The following is a 19164-nucleotide window of genomic DNA, read 5'->3' as shown; positions in this document are numbered from 1 at the left end:
TTTCATACACCTAGACATGCACCTAGTGGAATTCAGTTGTTTCCCACTTTTTCATGTTATAGTGAAACACAAGCAACTTTGACGAGAGAGATTTACATGCGCCTGTATATTATCTTAACATTTCAAATCATTAACGTACTGTGACTCAAAAAAAACAAACGACATGTTATCCATGACATCTTACTATTTATGTACATGGCATCTTATCCCATTGATCTCTAAGTAACTTTTACTCAATCGCTTGGCATTGAGCAAACAAACACGTTTAATCATTAAACATCAGATTAGGGAGTTGACATGATTAAGAATAGTTAGAGATGAATAATTTTTTATTAATTAGTCTTAACAACTCATTGTCCAAAGCTTTCTCCTCACAAAACGTCAACGTTTCATGGACCTCATCTCGTCCCAAAGTTAGTCAGTTTGAATAAGGGTACTCTTCGGATTCTCTTTGTGAGAATTCGAGAATCTGTGTATCGTGTCTATTAATCGTAGATTGTACGGTCAGAAACTATTTTTAAATTTTGTTATTTAAAATTAAACACAAATAGTATCTGATGAAAGCTGACCACACGATATACAATGAACGAATACTATTTACGAATTCTCGAAATCTTCACAAAGAAGACCTGGAGAGGATCCGGATTCGGTGGTTCCCCGCAGCAAAAAATCAACGTGTCCGAAACCGCCGGCGAAATGCATCAATACCCGAAACATCTGGCATCGGCTGCCACCAAATGTATCGGGCCCACGCCTTCTCATTTGACACGTCACCGCCCGCTTTCCACCCATCCTCTCCCGCGAAACGTGCAACGCCAAAACGCCACCGTTTGTTTGCTCAGCATGCGCACTGCAAGTTTCAACCCCACACGACTTGTCTCTAACCCCCGAACTCAAGGGGAAAAACACCTTCCCCTATTTCTCTAGTCTCTCTCAGTCCACCTCCCGATTTTCCTTCGATTTTCCCGAGAAAATTTTCTGGGGAAAATATCAGCTTTCATTTCACAGCAATACATACATATTTATACACACACATACACACATATAGATGGATCGGAGGAGACAAGCGAGTCCGGTGTACTCGCGGCAGTGGAGCGGAGGCTCGAGCAGCACAGGCTCTTCGCCGGCGATGTCGCCAGCGCACCCTCAGTCCCGGCTCAATCCGTCGGCCACCGGAATCTCCACCATCAAGCGAAATCAAAACTTCGCCGCTAAAGCCGCCGCTCAACGGCTAGCTCAGGTCATGGCTTCTCAGTCCACCGGCGATGACGACGACGACGACGACGATGATCTCGGTTTCCGATTCGCTCAGCCGCCTCATGCACCGTCTTCTTTGTCAGGAAATGGTTTTACTAACGGCGCAAAGCCTCTCCCGGCGATTTCGGTGACTCGGCCTAATAGATCTCCCTCGCCTGCGGTAATTCAAAATATGCGCTGATAATTACGTGATTTGAAACTTTGAATCATGTGGAATTGGAGTTTTTTAATTAAATTTTTTGTTTAATTTCGTTGATATCGTTTTAAGATCTGAATTTTGCTTTCTTCGTTGTGTTTAGATTGAGTAGGAGCTTAGTTTTATAGTGATTTAGTTAAATTCGAGTCTAATTAAACTTTCATTATTTTTTCTGCTAGAGTTTTTACCATTGGCTTGTTCTTAATTAGTGTTAATTTAATTATTTGACTTTTAGTTAACGTTCGATTGGTAAACTTGTAAGAGGATTTGAATGTGGTGATCTTATGGCTGATTGGATTCTGGTATTTTAATTAGTTAGGTCGGAACTTTGTAGAGCATACAACATCGGTTCGCTCCTCATCAACGGGGAGGCCCTCTATGTCAGTTCGTTCAGCGGCGGTAGTGCCACCACCGAGCAAACCATCGCTTAGAACTCCAGTGACCATACCTCCAATTGATCCTCCTTCTAATAGGAATAGAGATAAAAGGCAAGTTCGTAAGATATCTATTTCTCACTTGCATTATAGTAGCTAGTTGATGTTATCGAAATTTAGGAAGTATGTGTAGCTGATATATTTAATTTGTTACAGGGACAGGTTTACACCAGATATTGGACAGTTCAAAGCAAAGGCCCCAGGAGATGAGCGTGAAGCTTCTGCGCTTCGTGATGAAGTATGTCATTTTCATCCCTCAAATTCAGTCTTCATAACGGGCGCAGATAACCTTTACCTGTATTTAAGGATATGCATTATTGCTCCACTTTTAAGATTGTTATTGAGCTGTAACTGTCATTTTTTCAACAATCGTCTTGAAACTAACATGTGCTGTAATTGCAGCTTGATATGCTACAAGAAGATAATGAGATTATACTTCAGAAGGTGTGCTCTTCTACATTTTAGTACACACAAGCATATGCAAATACTTTACATTCTAACTAATACAGACATACATTCATAACCACGCATGCACGGAGCATGTCTCAGTTATATTCGATTTGTGAAATTTATGCCTAAACATGCATTACAGCTACGCCTTGCTGAAGAAAAACATGCGCAAGCAGAGGCCAGAGCTAAGGAGCTTGAGAAACAGGTCAAACCTTTTATTCATATTGATTTAACTGTATGGCTTGTAAATCAGGAGACGTTGCCATTATGTTTCTTTTTATCATGTTATATTTTCCTTTATAGTTTTGACACTATTAGCATAAGCTTACTACAAAGAAGGTAGCGGTGCTGATTCAGCTATTTTTATGGTCAATTCATTCACAGGTTGCTAATCTGGGGGAAGGTGTAAGCATGGAAGCCAAATTGTTGAGCAGGTAACGTTGAGCTGTTTTGCATCTGTTCTGCCTTTATTTGATATCCTGTTGTGATTATTTAAATGATTCATCTGCAGGAAGGAAGCAGCTTTGCGTTCAAGAGAGGTAAGTTGGGAGGGTAAATTAGATGTGGCATAGATATAGCATTTAATAAGGATACTAGTAGTATAGGTTGAAACTTGTTCTGTTAAAATGACATAGTCAGTGGCTGTCTTTAAACTAAAAATTATTGATTGTTCAGGCTGCTCTTCTTGCTGCCAAGCAAAACAAGGATGGGAAAGAGGAGGAAATTGCAACTCTTCGATCAGAAATTGAGGTATATTCTTTAGATCTTAATCAAGTGTTTCTGATTTATGTGATAGCTTCTTGAGTTTTTTATGTTGTTATAATCAGAATTTTAAAGACGGGGCAGCAGCAGCAGCCGAACAGCTCCGAGAAGCAGAATCTGAGGCAAAGAGTCTTCGTACAAAGACGCAAAGAATGATTTTAACACAAGAAGAGATGGTTTGTCTACTGATACTCGTGTGAGATTTATTTTTAGCTGTTCATACTCTTTTAAGTTTATTTTTGTATGTATCTTTTAGGAGGAAGTTGTTTTGAAGAGATGTTGGCTTGCTCGTTACTGGGGTTTAGCGGTGCAACATGGTATTCTATTTTCTCCATCTTCTCCTTGAATGAGGATATAAATTGCATGCCTAAATCTGATATCTCAGCTTGCTGAGGAATGTTTCACTTGATTTGGAGATTTTGGTCAATTTCAACATTGTGTATTCCATTTTAGTCATAACTTCAAGAATGTGTCTGGTGGAGTGTGTTTATATATGTGTATATGTGAATATGGATTTGAATGAATCAAGTTGTAGATTTATTATTAGTTAGATTTTGCTTTATTTTTTTTCTTTTGTGCTTAGGCATATGTGCAGATATAGCAGTGTCAAAGCATGAGCATTGGTCGTCGTTAGCTCCTCTTCCATTTGAAGTTGTCATTTCTGCTGGACAAAAGGCAAAGGAGGAACCGTGGGGTAAAAGTTAGTTTAGTTGTTCCTTATATCAAAGAAAACGATTATGTTATCTCTTTATCTAATTTGGTTTTTCATTTGATGCACTCAATTAAACTTATGATGTCTACCATGTGGTGATGATCCAGATAGAAGTAAGCTGGCTCGGGATTTAACCGACCTCACCGGCGAAGGAAATATTGAGAGTATGCTTTCAGTGGAAATGGGTATGAGGGAATTATCTTCTCTAAAGGTCGATAACTAATCTTTGACTTATGAATCTTTTTATTCTTCTTTAAAACAATATATACTTTATATTTTTATTATTATCCAGTTTTCAACTTCTAATTGCTGCACTATGGCACCAAAAAAAAACTTCTAATTGCTGCACTGCATTTCTTTTAGGTTGAGGATGCTGTTGTAATTGCATTGGCCCAACATAGACGTCCTAATTCTGTTCGGCAGTCCATTTTAGGTATTTTTCTTTATTGTCTCGTGTTATTCTAGAATTTGCCTGGTTATGGTGTTTTGGTAAACTAGTTGCATCCATATGCTTGATGGTTCAAATGCTGTGCGGCGCAACATTTTATTCTTGCTATCAAATTCATGCTGGCTATCCTAGAGTTGTCCAAGGTTAAGGATCGGAGCAGAAAGATTCTCAAAACAATGCTTACCTTACTTTTCTTTTGAATTTCAGATTCGAAATCAACTGGCGACCCTAAGTTCATGGAAGCATTTGGTAAGAGAGATATTTTAATCTATTGCACAATGTATCTTCGTATCTCATGTATATGCTGAAATTAAGGAATCTCAAAGCACACATATCTTAATCATACCAGAAAATAATTTTATTACCATTTCCCAAAGCCTCCCATCTTTCGGGACGACTTTTCTTGTAACTTATGATTAGTATAATTTTGGCCATTTTGTGAGAATGGTTTATCATATCGTGAGACCTTTTATATTTTTCCCCCTCCCCCTACCCAAAAATACTCGCACACTTTTTACTAAAAATAAAGGGAATTGTTATTAGCACTCCAAAAATCTCATTCTACACTCCAAACTTTCTATATTGGGAAAGAAAAATACACTTGTGAGGAGTGGAGAATGAGATTTTTGGAGTGCTAATAATACTCCCCAAAATAAAATGTAAAGAAAAGTGATAACACGTTCCGTTTCTGTGGATATTCAAAACCAAGCAAGTAGTTCAAAACTACCTGCTTCGAGTTATGTGATAGAATCACAGTTATATAGTATTTACACGTCAAGTTTATGGGTAGATTTAAACTGATGAAAAGTGGTAATCTTATCACTATTCTGTGTTTTTTTCCTTGCAGATCTTAGTGACGAGGAGATTGAAGACATTTCTTTCAAAGTGGTTAGTTGGTTTGCCCACTTGAATATCCGAAATGCCCATATATTCTTCCCTTCTGCTATGGTGTCTACTGTTTGTATTAAAACCAGAAACAAGATACTAAATTATGTCAGTCGACATTTGTTTGCATTGAATACTCTATCGACATCACAGGCTTGGCTGACTTACTTTTGGAGAAGAGCTAAAGAACACGGCGTGGAAGATGATATTGCAGACGATAGGCTTCAGTTATGGATAAGCCGTAGTGTGCAGACTCCAACTTGCCACGATGCTGTGGATGGTAAGCTTCATAATTATCAAACATCAACAGTGTCACTCATCAGGCCTAGGCACATTCTTATTAATCGGTGATTCTGTAAATTGATGCCTACTAAACGGAGAAATAGAAATAGATTGGCAGTCTTGTTTTCGTTTGGAATTTATAATTTCTATCGAATGTTGTTGCTGTAAATGAACGTGTAAGTGCTTGTGGCAGCGGAGCGGGGTGTATATGAGCTGCGGAAGCTGGGGATAGAACAGCAACTTTGGGAAGCATCTCGTAAGGAAATCGATCAGCCCGTCTCGGCTTACAAATCTGCTGCAGCAGATTTTGACACCTCTTCGTGATAGATGCGATGCTGCCTTCAGATGGTTTCTTATATCGTTTCTTTTTTCTTTTTATACTATTTTTCACATGAAGTGTTAGTCCAAACTGCTAGCATCTCTCTCTATCTCTCTCTCTCTCTCTCTCTCTCTCTCTCTCTCTCTCTCACTGGTGTTCCCTCTATAATTAAACTGAGTTGGGATTGTAGTACATATATCACTCAATTTTTTTATGTAATCAAGTTCACATTTTTTTTCCCATTGCGAGGGTTTGCGAATCAGTAGCGAGTCATTTCTCCTCTCGTCTCTATACGGAATGAGATTTGCAATTGTTTCGGCCAATGAAACATGCCTGTCAAGGTCCTTCAAGGACCTCTTCAAATGTTTAGTACGAGTTCCTTTTGTGTACACCAATTGTTGGATGAAATGCTTACTCGGCAGCACTTGCCAGGGGCACTCAACAAGAGTCAATAGTTGACATGTGCGCATTATGGCTTGTAGACAATGATAGCCCACCAAGTGCTCGACAAAACGTCAAAAGAAATTGCACACTTACATTGTGACCCCTACTGGTGTTGTGTTTGGGTCGGTAAGTTACTGGTCCATCGGTAAGTTGAACGATGTTAAATTTGTGTTAAGCACTGAGTGGTCGGAAACACTAAACTCCTCTCAATAGATAACAGAAGCTTCCTAAAAAGAAGGGGAAAAGTCAATCGCCAAACGCAAAACAACATAAGCAACTCCTCTCAAAGCTAAGCTGCTTCATAGCACCCCTAAATTGAGGATCATGTTATATATGGTAGATAAGAAATATGATAAGAAGACTCTTAAAGTGGGAATTGTGAATTATGTTGCTTCACAGCTTAACGTTAATTCTCGTGACAACATTATCAAATGTTGTGCCAAAAACATGAGATGGTAAGGAATTTATGAAAAATCTGATTTTTGAGAGAATCGCCTTGACATTTCTCAGTAGACAAATAGAAGCAAGTCCAAATTAAGCTAAGCTTCTCTACAAGTTCAAGTCAACCGGCACTTGCTACATGCCCTTAAAAGAAGGAACTCAATAATATTTCCATTTTTTAAACAAACAAAAAAATATTATACCCTTCTTTTGGAAGCTATTTAAATATAGAAAAGTTGATGATCTTTTCTCCACTATGTATATTAAAATTCCAACAAAAGGGGGAAATATTTGTATATAAAAGAAAACAAACGAACAAAAAAGGTCAAAACTTTGCTTTCATGCCAAGACAGTCAAGACTTTATAAAAATAAACTCTATTGTACACATTTTCCAACTGTGATGCTCCTAGCCACGGATTCTCTCATCTCTCATTTTCTCTCTCCTCTAATCTCTTCTGATTTGAATGTTTACGATTTAAGAGTCTCTTGATGAGAAGGGTTTGATGAAAGCTTGAATCCAGTTCTTATAAAGTCACATCAACATATTGTGTTGATATCTTTACAGAGAGACAAAGAGAAAAGTGTGAGAGGAGAGGATGGGATGAGATGGGAGGGGAAAAAATTTGGACGGGAGAGAATCTAACCACTTCCTGTTCTTTATATTCATCCCTTTTTTTTTTTTGGATAGGCTATTCACACACCCATTTTTACCTCCGACACATCCTTGTTAATTTTTAGTCATTGATCTTCTTCAATTCATTCGATCAAACGACCAAAAATTGAGAGGGATGTGTGAAAAGTAAAAATGTGTATGTGGATGCAAATTTCTTCCTCCTCGATCTTGGACGATTTTGCACCTACAAAACAATTAACACCTTAGGTTAAGGCCAAGAGCCTCACGCGCCCACGATGAATGGGGGGGCTTTGGCCGAAGAACCTCCGATGCCAAAGTTAGAATTTAGAGAGAAAGAGTGTTTAGAGAATTTTGGGATTTTTGCCAAAGTGTTGGAATTAGCTTTTTGGTGAGAATGGGAGTATATTTATAGGGATAGGAGGTGGCTAGGGTTTTTAGGTTTAATTAGCCAATTTATTTGGCTATTAAACATAAAATGAATGTTTTGGTGGTTTTTTGTATAATTGGCTAATAAAAAGGAAGAAATGGTGGGAAAAGGTAGAAAAAAGGTAATGGATTAGGTTTTTCAATGGGATAGCCGGCCCTCTTGTGTTTTTAGGTTTGAGTGGATGTTTCAAATTGACAATTAAGGGATTGATTAGGTAATTAATCCCTTAATTAGTCAATTATTATGATTTTATGAAATATGAAAGGAATAAGTATATTATTTAGCTAATTGATTAGCTAAATAATGAAATGGGAAATATATGAATAAATTAGGTTTTAAGTTGATACCTATTTTGGGCACTTTTGACTTGGTTGAAAAAATGATTCTCTACTGCTCGCATGTAGGAAACCCGGTATGCCTTGAGGGTATTTTTGTCCTCTTTTGTCCAAAAGTCCACGTGTCGCCTAGTGAATATTTTTGGCTCCACAAATGCCCCCACACCTGTTGGGCTGCTCACAAAAAAAGGGCAGCAGGTGTAGAGATCTTCTTGCTTTAGGAAACTTAAGACTGCTTTCTATTTTGATGTTGATTCTCTCTTTAATAGGAAATTAGATCCTTCTAGGAAAGGGAAATAAATTTCTCTCAAAGCCTATTTAAGTCCACCTTAAGTGGGTTATTAAATCAACTTTGGAGAGCGATTTATTCTACCCTACAAGAGAGAGATAGCTTAGAGGATATTTGTTCCCCCTCATCTAGCAATCTTCTACATCTTGCCCGTGCAAAGGACCGTCTTTCGTTGCTTTCTTCGTCTTCTTCGTGCCGCACCGATGTAAGAAAAATTTAATTTTTCTTGCCTTATTCTTGGATAGTGCTATTGCGGGGCAGCCGTCGGGGTGGTGCGGCACATCGGCTGGCAGGGGCCAGGAGTTGGCTCGGCATGGGCCGAGGAGATGTTGTGGCAGGGACCACTGCTTGGGCAGCTTGGCTTGGCTTGAGCCAAAAGGCAGCTTGTGCAACTAGGGTCGCGGATTGTGGCGCTGGGGCGCAGTGCTAGGCGAGCCGCATGGCTCATGTCCTTTGGGCTCTTGGACCTGACTCGGGCCAGGCTGGTGATTGAGAGAAATAAGGAGATTGCGGGTCTCATGGGCTGCTGGAATGTTGGGCATGCATGCCTCCTGCCTGTTGGAATGCTGGGTTGAGCTCCCCTGCTGAGTACCATGAATGTTGTTGGCTGCTTAGTCCTCTTTGCCGAAAGAAATGTGGGCTGCTCCAGAAAGAGGAGGTAAAGAGGATCAAGGCGGATGCATTGGCTCGTCTGATCGCTGTCGTGGAGCTTACTATGAATGAAGATGGAAAGAAGAGATCTTCCCCGCCTGCTCATGAGATGCCAGTTAAGAAAAAACTGAAGACTTCTTCTGCTGCTCATGAGGGTCCGCTTGCTACCGAGAGGTATGTGATTGACATGATTTTCCAATGGGAAGAAATGTAAGGCTGCTAGATCTGAGCATGTGGCGTCTTCCATGTTGAGAATGGCTAGTACAATTGTGGATAAGATTACTCAGCGTAAAGGTTTTATCATGCCCCCAGTGCCGAAGTCTGTACCAGGACGTTCTTTGGGAGCCAAGTCCGGTTCACCTTTGTAGAGACTTGCTATTATGAAGAGTGGTAAGGTGGACTCTGCTGCTAAAGTGGCGCCAAAGCCTGCTCCCTTTGCTGCTGAGATTGATTCGCCTCAGATTCAAGATCTTAAGCTTGCAATTTCTGAGCTTCGTTTCGCTACTTATGCTAAGAAGAGAGTGGATGAGCTTCTCTATTTCTCCGGAAGACTTGCTTGCTTTTACTTTTAAGGCTTCCATTGGTGAAGTAGTTGGAGAAGTTAGTGCCCAGACTGGGGCAGCCGGGGGTGAAGCGCCGGATGATGCCGCTGCTAAGAGCGTTACGGCTGTTGAAGGTGTGGCGACCGAGTAGTCGTGGAATGTCCAAGCTGCTGTAGTGTAGTATTTTAGGTAGCCTTTAGGATTTTTTTTGTTTTTCCTTGTAGCTTTTGTTTTGCTTGAACTCCTTCAACCTTTGCTAGTTGTTTATAAACATGTTTTCCTTCGTTTTTCTTCATCTTCACTTCTTTTGTTCATGCCCTAACCTTTAGACTTGATAGACCAGTGGCAGGCATGCTACTTTTTTATAAGCAAACAAACTCGCGTAGCCTATGCAGCCGTATGTGTTGGTGTAGAACTTTGCAAAGTTGTTAGCCATAGGGTTGGCAGCCGGATGCCTTACTTACAGAAGCAGACAAGTCCGCGTAACCACTAGGCTGTTAACTTTGACTTTCTTCAATTCTGTAGGTTGCGTAGCAAGTATCACAACACTTTAGGACTTGGTGTAGGTTGTTCCGCGCTTGGCAGAGGTGAAGCTTATCGACTACGTAGCATGTCGGCAGTGGATAAAACTTCGTATATGCGCGCTAGCTTGTCTAACCTTTCACAAGAATGTGCGGTTGTATAAGTCTAGTGCGGCTTCACTGCTCGAAGGGCAAGCCGTAGGCAGTCTTCCGGAATCCATAGGCTACCTTAGTGCACTCGGTAGCAGCTTTAGGATTCCAGGGCAGCCGTCCATCGGATGTACTGCGTAATGTGCCCTCTCCGTCTCTAGGGCCCGGTTCCCCACGGATTAGGCCAAGAGACCCAAAATCCTTCAATTAGCTAAACCTTGAAAAAGAACATTGCGGCTACTTCTAGGAATCCCGGCGCAAGCCATCGTGCATCTAGTTATACTAGGGCAACCAGGCTCATCCACGTCTGGATATTCGGAGTGTAAAGTTTATCCTCCCGTCTTGGAGAGCTGACCCATATGGGTGTCGGAGAATTGGTTTACCCTCTCGCACTGGAGAGCATGGTTGGTCCCTCGGGGGGCGCAATTCCTGCGATAAGTCCCTAAGAAGGGTGCAGTCTTCTTTTGAAGTGCAAGAGTGATTAGTTGTTGTAAGCATGCAGCCAAGCCAAGTTGTGATTACTTCTAAATTCCTCATTGAAAAACGAGTGAAACGAACGAGAACTTTAGCTGTAAGGTAGGAACTGCATAACAACTGGATAGTCCTCAGCTTGTGAGGTGGTGCCCGTCGAGCTTATTGAGTCTTCGGGTTTTGATGTAGCGGGAGGTCACACATGGTACTTCTTCAGATTGTAGGCCATCCATTTTTTTTTCAATCTTTTTGCCGCTTCATGGTGGTGAGGGTGTAATTACTCTTTGCCCCCTACTCTGCTGATCTTGTACGGACCTTCCCATATGGGATCCATCTTTTTGGAGCCTTCTCTGCCAGCAGTGATGAAGGCTTTTCTGCGCCGTCGACATGCAAATGCCAGAAGTCTCCATCGGGTGGAGTAGGCGCAGCTAGAGTGTGCTCGGCTACTTCTGAGGCATCGTTGGGCCGTTCTGTTGCGTCACCTAGGCTCGGCGTGAAGGCGCAGTAGGGAGCTGTGGAGATGGGGCCATGTCATACGCAACAGGAGATGCTCAACTGCCGGTATTGGGCCAGTCTAGAGTTGAATCATTGAGCAAGGGTCGGCTAGGGCCGTGTGATGCGCAGCAAGAAATGGTACTAAACTGCCGTTACATGTTGCTCCTATGTAGAATCTTTCAGGGTGACGAGGTCAAAACTTGCTTTCAAGTGTGTCTTTCCAGTGTTACGTTCGCTAGAAAACTTTACATCCGCCAGGGTCTACGCCTTTATCGTCGCGCGTCTGGATTGGGCAGAATAGTACGTCATTAAGATGATTGCATGCGTTTGAAAGTAAAATTTGTGTTTCTAGGTTGCAACAACTATCGCCAAAGTTAACTTTTGAATTTTTAATAACATCGATGAGAGCTTTTGAACTGTAGAATACAGGTAGTCGGGCCCCCATCTCTTCTCGCATGATGGTAGAGCTTATTGCTACTTTAGATAACGTCAAACATGTGAATAAGTCCTCCGCTGCTTCTAGGGAGGTGATGTCGGGTACTTCTTCAAGTCCTTGAATGTGCATTGGCGAGCCTCATCCCAAAGTGCATACTTCTCTGCCAAAGCAAAAGAGTCTGCCAGAGTTAGATCTTCTTTCATGATCAATTTTCTGAATAGCGGGTGGTCTGCTGGAAGTCCTTTTTGGAAGGCTGCTCTAGCTATCGAGTCGTTGCATCCGACTATTTTTGCCTTCTCTACTTTGAACCTCCTCACATAGTCGCGAAGCGACTCCTTTGGGTTCTTCTTGACGTTGAACAAATGATCAGACTTCTTTTTGATTGAGCGATAGGATGAATATTCTTTGGTGAAAACCAAAGAAAGTTCGTAGAAATCCCGGATGGATTGTGGCGGCAGGGTGTAGAACCAATCTTGCGCCTCGCCTTGTAGAGTGGTGGCGAATATCTTGCACATGAGCTCATCGTTGTTTCGATAAAGGATCATTGCGCTTCGGTAGCGCTTTAAGTGTCTCTCCGGGTCTTCATCCCCTTTGAAAGATGTGAAATGTGGCATGTTGAACTCTCGTGGAGGCTCTGCCTGCTCGATCTCGTCCGTGAAGGGTGACCTGCTTATGTTGGTCATGTTCCGTCGTAGTGCCTCGTTGGTGACCTCGTTGCGTTGGAAATCATGCAATCGCTTGGTCAAGAGTCTCTCTACTTCTTCCTGAATTTGCCTTTGTTGGGGTAGTGCAGCTCTCGGCTGCCCCCAACCATGACTTGCTGGTCTAGGCTGCTCTTCCATGTGTTTGGCTCGTCTATGCCGCAGATGCAGTGCATATGGTGCATTCCTAGCAGGCGAGCGAGTTTTTCGCAGGCTGCTGGTTGAACTTGAGCTGGATTGAGTGACTGCTTCTCTCCGTCCGTCGTGCTGCCTACTCTGATGTGAGGTGGATGATACTCCTTGTGGGCTTAGCCGCGAATGAACACTTTGTCTGGAAGGTTGCTCATGTTGACTATCGGAGTGTGACCCCAACCGTGAATGTATGCTCATCCGTGGGCCTAGTCGAGAGTACACGCTCTTCTGCGCGCTAAGACGGGAGTATACGCTATCTCGGGGGCCCAATCGGGAATGTACACTACCTGAACGTTCAGCTCGTGGCTGGTCGAATGGCTGCTTGCTGGGATGCTGCTGGAAAGGTTCGTCTGCCCTTGTCCTACTTTGGGATACCTCATCCGGGGCACGTTGAATCCCGATGCGTTGCAAAAGTTGATTCACCAAAGTTGTCTGTTGTGCAAGGGTGCTCGTCAACTCTATGACTTGTCGAGACAAGTGTTGTTCGCCATTTGGATTGAAAGAGCTTGGAAGGAATGCGCCTCCTTGAGCAGTGGAAGGGTGGTAGACTCCGGGCGCGAGATTTGAGTTGGGAAATGTCAAATCCGCGAAAAAATGTGGTGAGAATGCCCCCGGCTCGATGGTAGGTCCAGATGGTTGAGATAGTTTTGGGCCGACTTGGGCTACTTGGAAAGCCACGGGAGCAGTGTGGGCCTTGAGAGTGGGCTGCTCGTCGGGAGTAGGCTGCTCGTTGGGAGCAGGCTGGGTCACGAGAGCAGGCTGCTTGGCAGGAGCATGTTGCTTGGCGGGAGCAGGCTAGGCCACGGAAGCAGGCTGCTTGGCAGGAGCAGGTTGCTTGGCGGGAGCAGGCTGGGCCACGGAAGTAGGCTGCTTGGCAGGAGCAGGCTGGGCCACGGGAGTGGGCTGCTTGGCAGGAGCAGGCTGGGCCACGGGAGTGGGTTGCTCGACGGGAGCAGGCTGGATCACGGGAGCAGGCTGCTCAATGCGCGGTGCATGTGAATGCGAGGCTTGGGCTTGGGTCCACGTGAACTTGGATGGCACGTCTTGGATCGTGGTCTTGGTACCGTGAGCCTTGGATGGCACGGCTCGGGCCGTAATGAAGGCTCCATGGACCTCGCCACGAGTGGCTACCGAAGTAGCCATCGTGGTGGTTCCCATGGTGGCCTTGGTGAAGGCATCATGGACCTCGCCGTGGGTGGCTACCGAGGTAGCCACCACGGTGGTTCCCATGGTGGAAGCTCGTGGTGATGATGCCGCTCCCCTTATTGTCGCATTTTGCCTTACGGATCTCCGGGTCGTGGTGAAGGCTCCATGGACCTCGCCACGAGTGGCTACCGAAGTAGCCACCGCGGTGGTTCCCATGGTGGCCGTGGTGAAGGCACCATGGACCTCGCCGCGGGTAGCTACCGAAGTAGCCACCACGGTGGTTCCCATGGTGGAAGCTCGTGATGATGATGCCGCTCCCCTTATTGTCGCATTTAGCCTCACGGATCTCCGCAATCCCATTTCTTGAACATTAGAATTTTCACTTGTGGAATTTTCTAAATTTCTAGCCATTATATTTTGCTTATACGTTTTATCAAAGAACCTTTGCAAGTAAAAAATTCTAATAATAAGAATGTATGAAAAATATTCAAATGGACTAGAAAATAAAGAAAAAACCTTTTTTGTGCGAGAGTCTTCTATGAGTATGGATTTCAACTCTCAATGAAAGCACCAATTTGTGGATGCAAATTTCTTCCTCCTCGATCTTGGACGATTTTGCACCTACAAAACAATTAACACCTTAGGTTAAGGCCAAGAGCCTCACGCGCCCACGATGAATGGGGGGGCTTTGGCCGAAGAACCTCCGATGCCAAAGTTAGAATTTAGAGAGAAAGAGTGTTTAGAGAATTTTGGGATTTTTGCCAAAGTGTTGGAATTAGCTTTTTGGTGAGAATGGGAGTATATTTATAGGGATAGGAGGTGGCTAGGGTTTTTAGGTTTAATTAGCCAATTTATTTGGCTATTAAACATAAAATGAATGTTTTGGTGGTTTTTTGTATAATTGGCTAATAAAAAGGAAGAAATGGTGGGAAAAGGTAGAAAAAAGGTAATGGATTAGGTTTTTCAATGGGATAGCCGGCCCTCTTGTGTTTTTAGGTTTGAGTGGATGTTTCAAATTGACAATTAAGGGATTGATTAGGTAATTAATCCCTTAATTAGTCAATTATTATGATTTTATGAAATATGAAAGGAATAAGTATATTATTTAGCTAATTGATTAGCTAAATAATGAAATGGGAAATATATGAATAAATTAGGTTTTAAGTTGATACCTATTTTGGGCACTTTTGACTTGGTTGAAAAAATGATTCTCTACTGCTCGCATGTAGGAAACCCGGTATGCCTCGAGGGTATTTTTGTCCTCTTTTGTCCAAAAGTCCACGTGTCGCCTAGTGAATATTTTTGGCTCCACAGTGTATATAGATAACAGTACCCTTTTTTATTTCTCTTTCCATTCTACGCAGGCTTAAAACAATGGAACAATGGAACTATGGAACAAATCAAAACATATCAAAGAAATATAAACATTAATTCTTATGAAAGGATACAATTACCTTTGCAATTTATTTTTGTTTTGCTCGACACGGTACGAGAATTCAAACCTGAAATCTCTTCATGTATTGAAAAGAACCATTAACCTAGGAGCTAATTAATAATGTTGAGCGTTTGTTAGATACCAAAATTATGTCCTTAAAACTCAGAGACAAGGTGTTGAAGCAATGATGAAGAAGACCAGCCATATTCATGGAATGTATATAAAATTGGGACCATATTATTTCTGCCATAACGAAAGTATGGTATGTGAATGTGACTTCATCTTGAAGATTTTATCTTATGCTGAAGCCTCATATCTAGGTTAAGATGCACATTGAGGACAACCATCCCGTTATTTCGTCAGTTGTAGTTACTTGATTTAGTCTTCACTTTATCGGAAGAGATCTTAAAAAATTTAAGATGATAGATGTTATATTAGAAAGAGAAAATGCAATTGTTTGTATATTCGAGTTCATGTTTAACTTTTTTGATCTTGATAAAACAAGGGAATGTCACCCTGAAGTGTTGATCCTCTCCTTCAAAATTGAGGGTGACCACTTGCATCATGTGACTTCCACTAGAGAGCTAATGTCGTCTAATTTTTTTATTTAAAATAAAATGAGAAGCTTAAAATGATCGATTTACAACCTCAACTGTTAAATCAACCAAAGTCAAACACTGAGTATTTCAATCAAATATTGAAGAAATATGAATACAATGCTAGCGATGGTAACTAAATACCAAAAGGCATTTTTTTTCTTTCAGTAATTAAATTGAAATTTTAATTATTTCGGTCAATTTGTCAAATAGAAGTGATTCTAACACACATTATTAACGTTTTACACACTCATGTTTAATGTTACTTGTTGATTCTATTTGCTTTATTCAATTCAAGAAAAAAAAAAAAAAAAAAAAAACAACAACAACAACAACAAAGTCTTATCCGATTAGGTGAGATCAGCTGTATGAATTCTAAAATGTCATTGCGCACGATTTTGCGTCATGCCTTCCGTAAGTTCCAACTACTCCATGTATTTTCGTAAAGTCTCTTTCAAAGTTTTCCTAGGTCTTCCTCTATCCCTTTTTCCCTGAGTCTTTGTCTCATAATTGGATTTTCTAACAGAAACATCTATAGGTCTTCGGTTCAGATGTTCAAACTACCTTAACCGATTTTCTTTCATTCTTTCAAGTGCAGCCACTCCTACTTTACCTCGAATATCCTCTTTCTTAATCATGTCATTTCTTGTGTGCCCACACATCCAACGAAGCATTCTCATCATCCGCTACACTCATTTTTTGCACGTATTGATTCTTGACCTCCTAACATTATGTGCCATAAAGCGTTGTTGGCCTTATTGTCGTCCTAATCCTATACATTTTTTCCTTAAATTTTAGTGGCATACAATAGTGGCATGACACACCCGATACATTATTCCACTTCATCCATCAAACTTGCATTCTATGGTTGAGATCTTCATCTAATTCTCTATTCTTTTGAAAGATAGATCCATGATAACAGAAGCGTTCGCTCTTTAGTACTTCACAATCTCCAATCATCACTCCTATCTCATTTTAGACCCTCATTATTGCATCATATACCTTGTTTTTGACCTATTTAAGTTGAATATGCGAAACAAACAAGACTACAAAATAATAAGAATATTATTAAACAATCGAGAATGCCGGAACAGCTACAAAACCCTAACACTATGTTTGGATAAAGAAATTTAAGATTACTAAGAAATTTTAAAATGACGGAAATTAAAATGACGAGATTTTATTTTCTAGAATTTGTGAATTTTCTTTTTTGGTTAACCTGAAAGAACAATAGAATTGAATACATAATTTGTTATTTTTAAACTCTCAATCATAGAAATTGGGAAATGATACATATTTACATGGAATTTAGACTTGGGAATTGGAGGTTCCAAATTCCAAGTTTTTTTTTCCGTGCAAAAATTGTAAATTTCTATGTTTATGAATCCAAACAAGGGAATTGGTATATGTCAATTTATAAATTCTAACTTTTATCTAAATTCCAAGTTTATTTCCCTCATCCAAACATAGTGTAAGAGGCTATATCGTGACTAACTTGTTCTCAACTGAATAACAAGCATGTTATTTATAATAAACTAGCCCTAACCCTAAAAGATAAGAAACCGAAATTCTAATGCTAACAAGCTATGCCCAGAAAACCAAACATTAAAGTAAACCTAAATACTAATATTTTCCAACATCCCCCTTCAAACTCATGGTGGTATACGACATGGGTTTGCGAACAAGCAAATGTCGACTGGCTCTGTTAGGCGGACTGGCAGGCATGCAAACTTGACCTAACTTGACTTAACTTGACTTAACTTAACTTGACTAACGAACTTGACTTGACATGACTAACGAACTTGACTTAACTTGACTTGACTTAACTGGCAAAATGACAAACTTGTGAACTAGCGAATTGGCAAATTGGCAAACTGGCGAATTGATTCTAACTGGCCAGTGTTGAGAGTATGAAAAAAATCAGTCACTAAACGGACGAGATTTCCATACCTCAATTGTAACAACAAACAACGAAAACCAAAAAGCTAATATCACTCGAGTGGTCACAGGTCCAAGCACTCGAGTGACGATCACAAAACAATCCCAAACAGGTCAACAACTCGTGTAAGCGTCAAAACCAACCAAGCCCAACAGTAGCTTCAATCAACAAGGCCCCCAAAAAAAAAGGCCTTCAAACAAATCATAATAGGCCGACAGATCATGGGCTCCATACTTTTTTTTTTCCCTCTCTTCTTTTGTTTTCTTTTTCTATTTCTTCCTTCTTTTTTTTTGGGCATTGTAACACAATGATCAAGAACAGTGACAAATTATGGCGCAATCTAGTTTCGGTCAGACAACAAGTAGCAAGCAGGGTGGGTTTATCAGGTCCGGTCTAAGCGGCGCGCAAGCAGGCTAGCGATAGGGTTTACAGCAGGTGGTCGTGAGACGGTGGGGTTGCATGTGGGACTTGGTGGCATGGCGACTATGCAACAGGTGCAACGATGGATTTCTAGGTTTAAGTAGCGAAGCAATCAGATGGCATGCAAGTTCGGGTACGAGCAGATGGGTATGGCGACGGGTTTTGGCTTGCGGGGCTGCGAGGGGTGCGATGTCATTGGGATCTGACCGAGGCAGCAGACTTGGTGGTTCGGTTCTAGTGCTGCGGCGGCGGGGGATGCGGGTACGGCAAGGGAAGCAACGGTCAACAAGTGGTGGTGCGGACAACGAGTTCAATGGATAGCAGCAAAATCGATTCAAGCAGCGGAGTGGCGAGGCACGACAAAGCTTCAACAATCCTTGTTACAAAAAAAAAAATTATATATCAAACTAAACGCACAGACAGACGAAACTGATAAGGATTGAACCTGATATAACATGCGAAATAAACAAAATTACAAAATAATAAAAATATTAGCAAACAAACAAAAAATGCCGAAAAGACTACAAATCTTTAAGAGGTTACATCGTGACTAACTTGTTATTAATTAAATAACAAGCATGCTATTTATAATAAACTAACCCTAATCCTAAAAAATAAGAAATCAAAATTATAATATTAACAAGCTCAACTCAGAAAACAAAACATTAAAATAAATCTAAATACTAATATTTTCCAACAAAACTTTAAACTCTAACACTTTTCACCAAAATGTAGGCTTCGCATTTACGCCCTTACCCTCGGATAATCATAAATAAATAAAAAGGTGCGTAAACAATTAACAAAAAGTGTATAAATTAATCATTTTTTCTCAAACAAAGTTACGCTTTCATTTAACTAGTACCACCTTTCAAATCCGCGACTCGAGGGCTCAGTGGTCATTGGATGACCTGCAGAATCATTTGTTTAGAAATGGCACGCACTGCAATGTGTCTTCTTCTTTTAACAATTGAGTTTTACAGGAGGAGGCAGATCAGTCAGGTCCCATTAGAATTTAGAAGCAAAATTACTTCTTGTTTGTGAAGCTCTGATGGTGTCTTTGTGAGAGAAGGATGCTCCCGCCTTCTAATAAGAATGGATATATTATAAATAAATTAGTTTATAAATAAAAGATTAAAAAAATTATGAATACAAA

At 41.1% G+C, this 19164-nt stretch overlaps 1 protein-coding gene across 2 annotated transcripts; it reads left to right on the top strand.

Annotated features, from left to right (window-relative positions):
• Positions 1 to 842: 842 nt before the first annotated feature.
• On the top strand, positions 843 to 5987 carry LOC103420283 (coiled-coil domain-containing protein SCD2-like). Of its 2 annotated transcripts, none has more exons than XM_008358344.4 (17): positions 843 to 1417; positions 1769 to 1941; positions 2044 to 2125; positions 2290 to 2331; positions 2480 to 2542; positions 2722 to 2771; positions 2849 to 2876; positions 3013 to 3087; positions 3165 to 3275; positions 3356 to 3416; positions 3683 to 3799; positions 3919 to 4022; positions 4175 to 4244; positions 4467 to 4508; positions 5107 to 5147; positions 5298 to 5424; positions 5620 to 5987. In XM_008358344.4, exons 1-17 carry the CDS (start codon positions 1049 to 1051, stop codon positions 5748 to 5750), a joined length of 1686 nt encoding a protein of 561 aa, XP_008356566.3. In that variant the 5' UTR covers positions 843 to 1048; the 3' UTR covers positions 5751 to 5987. The 2 variants fall into 2 exon arrangements, with proteins under 2 accessions (XP_008356566.3, XP_008356567.3); XM_008358345.4 differs by having other exon boundaries at positions 846 to 1417; positions 3683 to 3793.
• The last annotated feature ends 13177 nt before the right edge of the window (positions 5988 to 19164 follow it).

The sequence above is a fragment of the Malus domestica genome, chromosome 06 (assembly GCF_042453785.1).
Source record: "Malus domestica chromosome 06, GDT2T_hap1".
Taxonomy (NCBI): Eukaryota; Viridiplantae; Streptophyta; class Magnoliopsida; order Rosales; family Rosaceae; genus Malus; species Malus domestica.
The sequence above is the reverse complement of the archived record's forward strand: the minus strand, read 5'-3'. Positions and strand labels throughout refer to the sequence as shown.

What these genes read in the sequence shown, in the direction of transcription:
- LOC103420283 (XM_008358344.4), top strand. Translation starts at nt 1,049, where the DNA reads ATGGATCGGAGGAGACAAGCGAGTCCGGTGTACTCGCGGCAGTGGAGC. An exon ending in CTCTTCGATCAGAAATTGAG is followed by an intron (nt 3,088 to 3,164) that starts GTATATTCTTTA and finishes TGTTATAATCAG; the next exon opens with AATTTTAAAGACGGGGCAGC. An exon ending in TGTTCGGCAGTCCATTTTAG is followed by an intron (nt 4,245 to 4,466) that starts GTATTTTTCTTT and finishes TTTGAATTTCAG; the next exon opens with ATTCGAAATCAACTGGCGAC.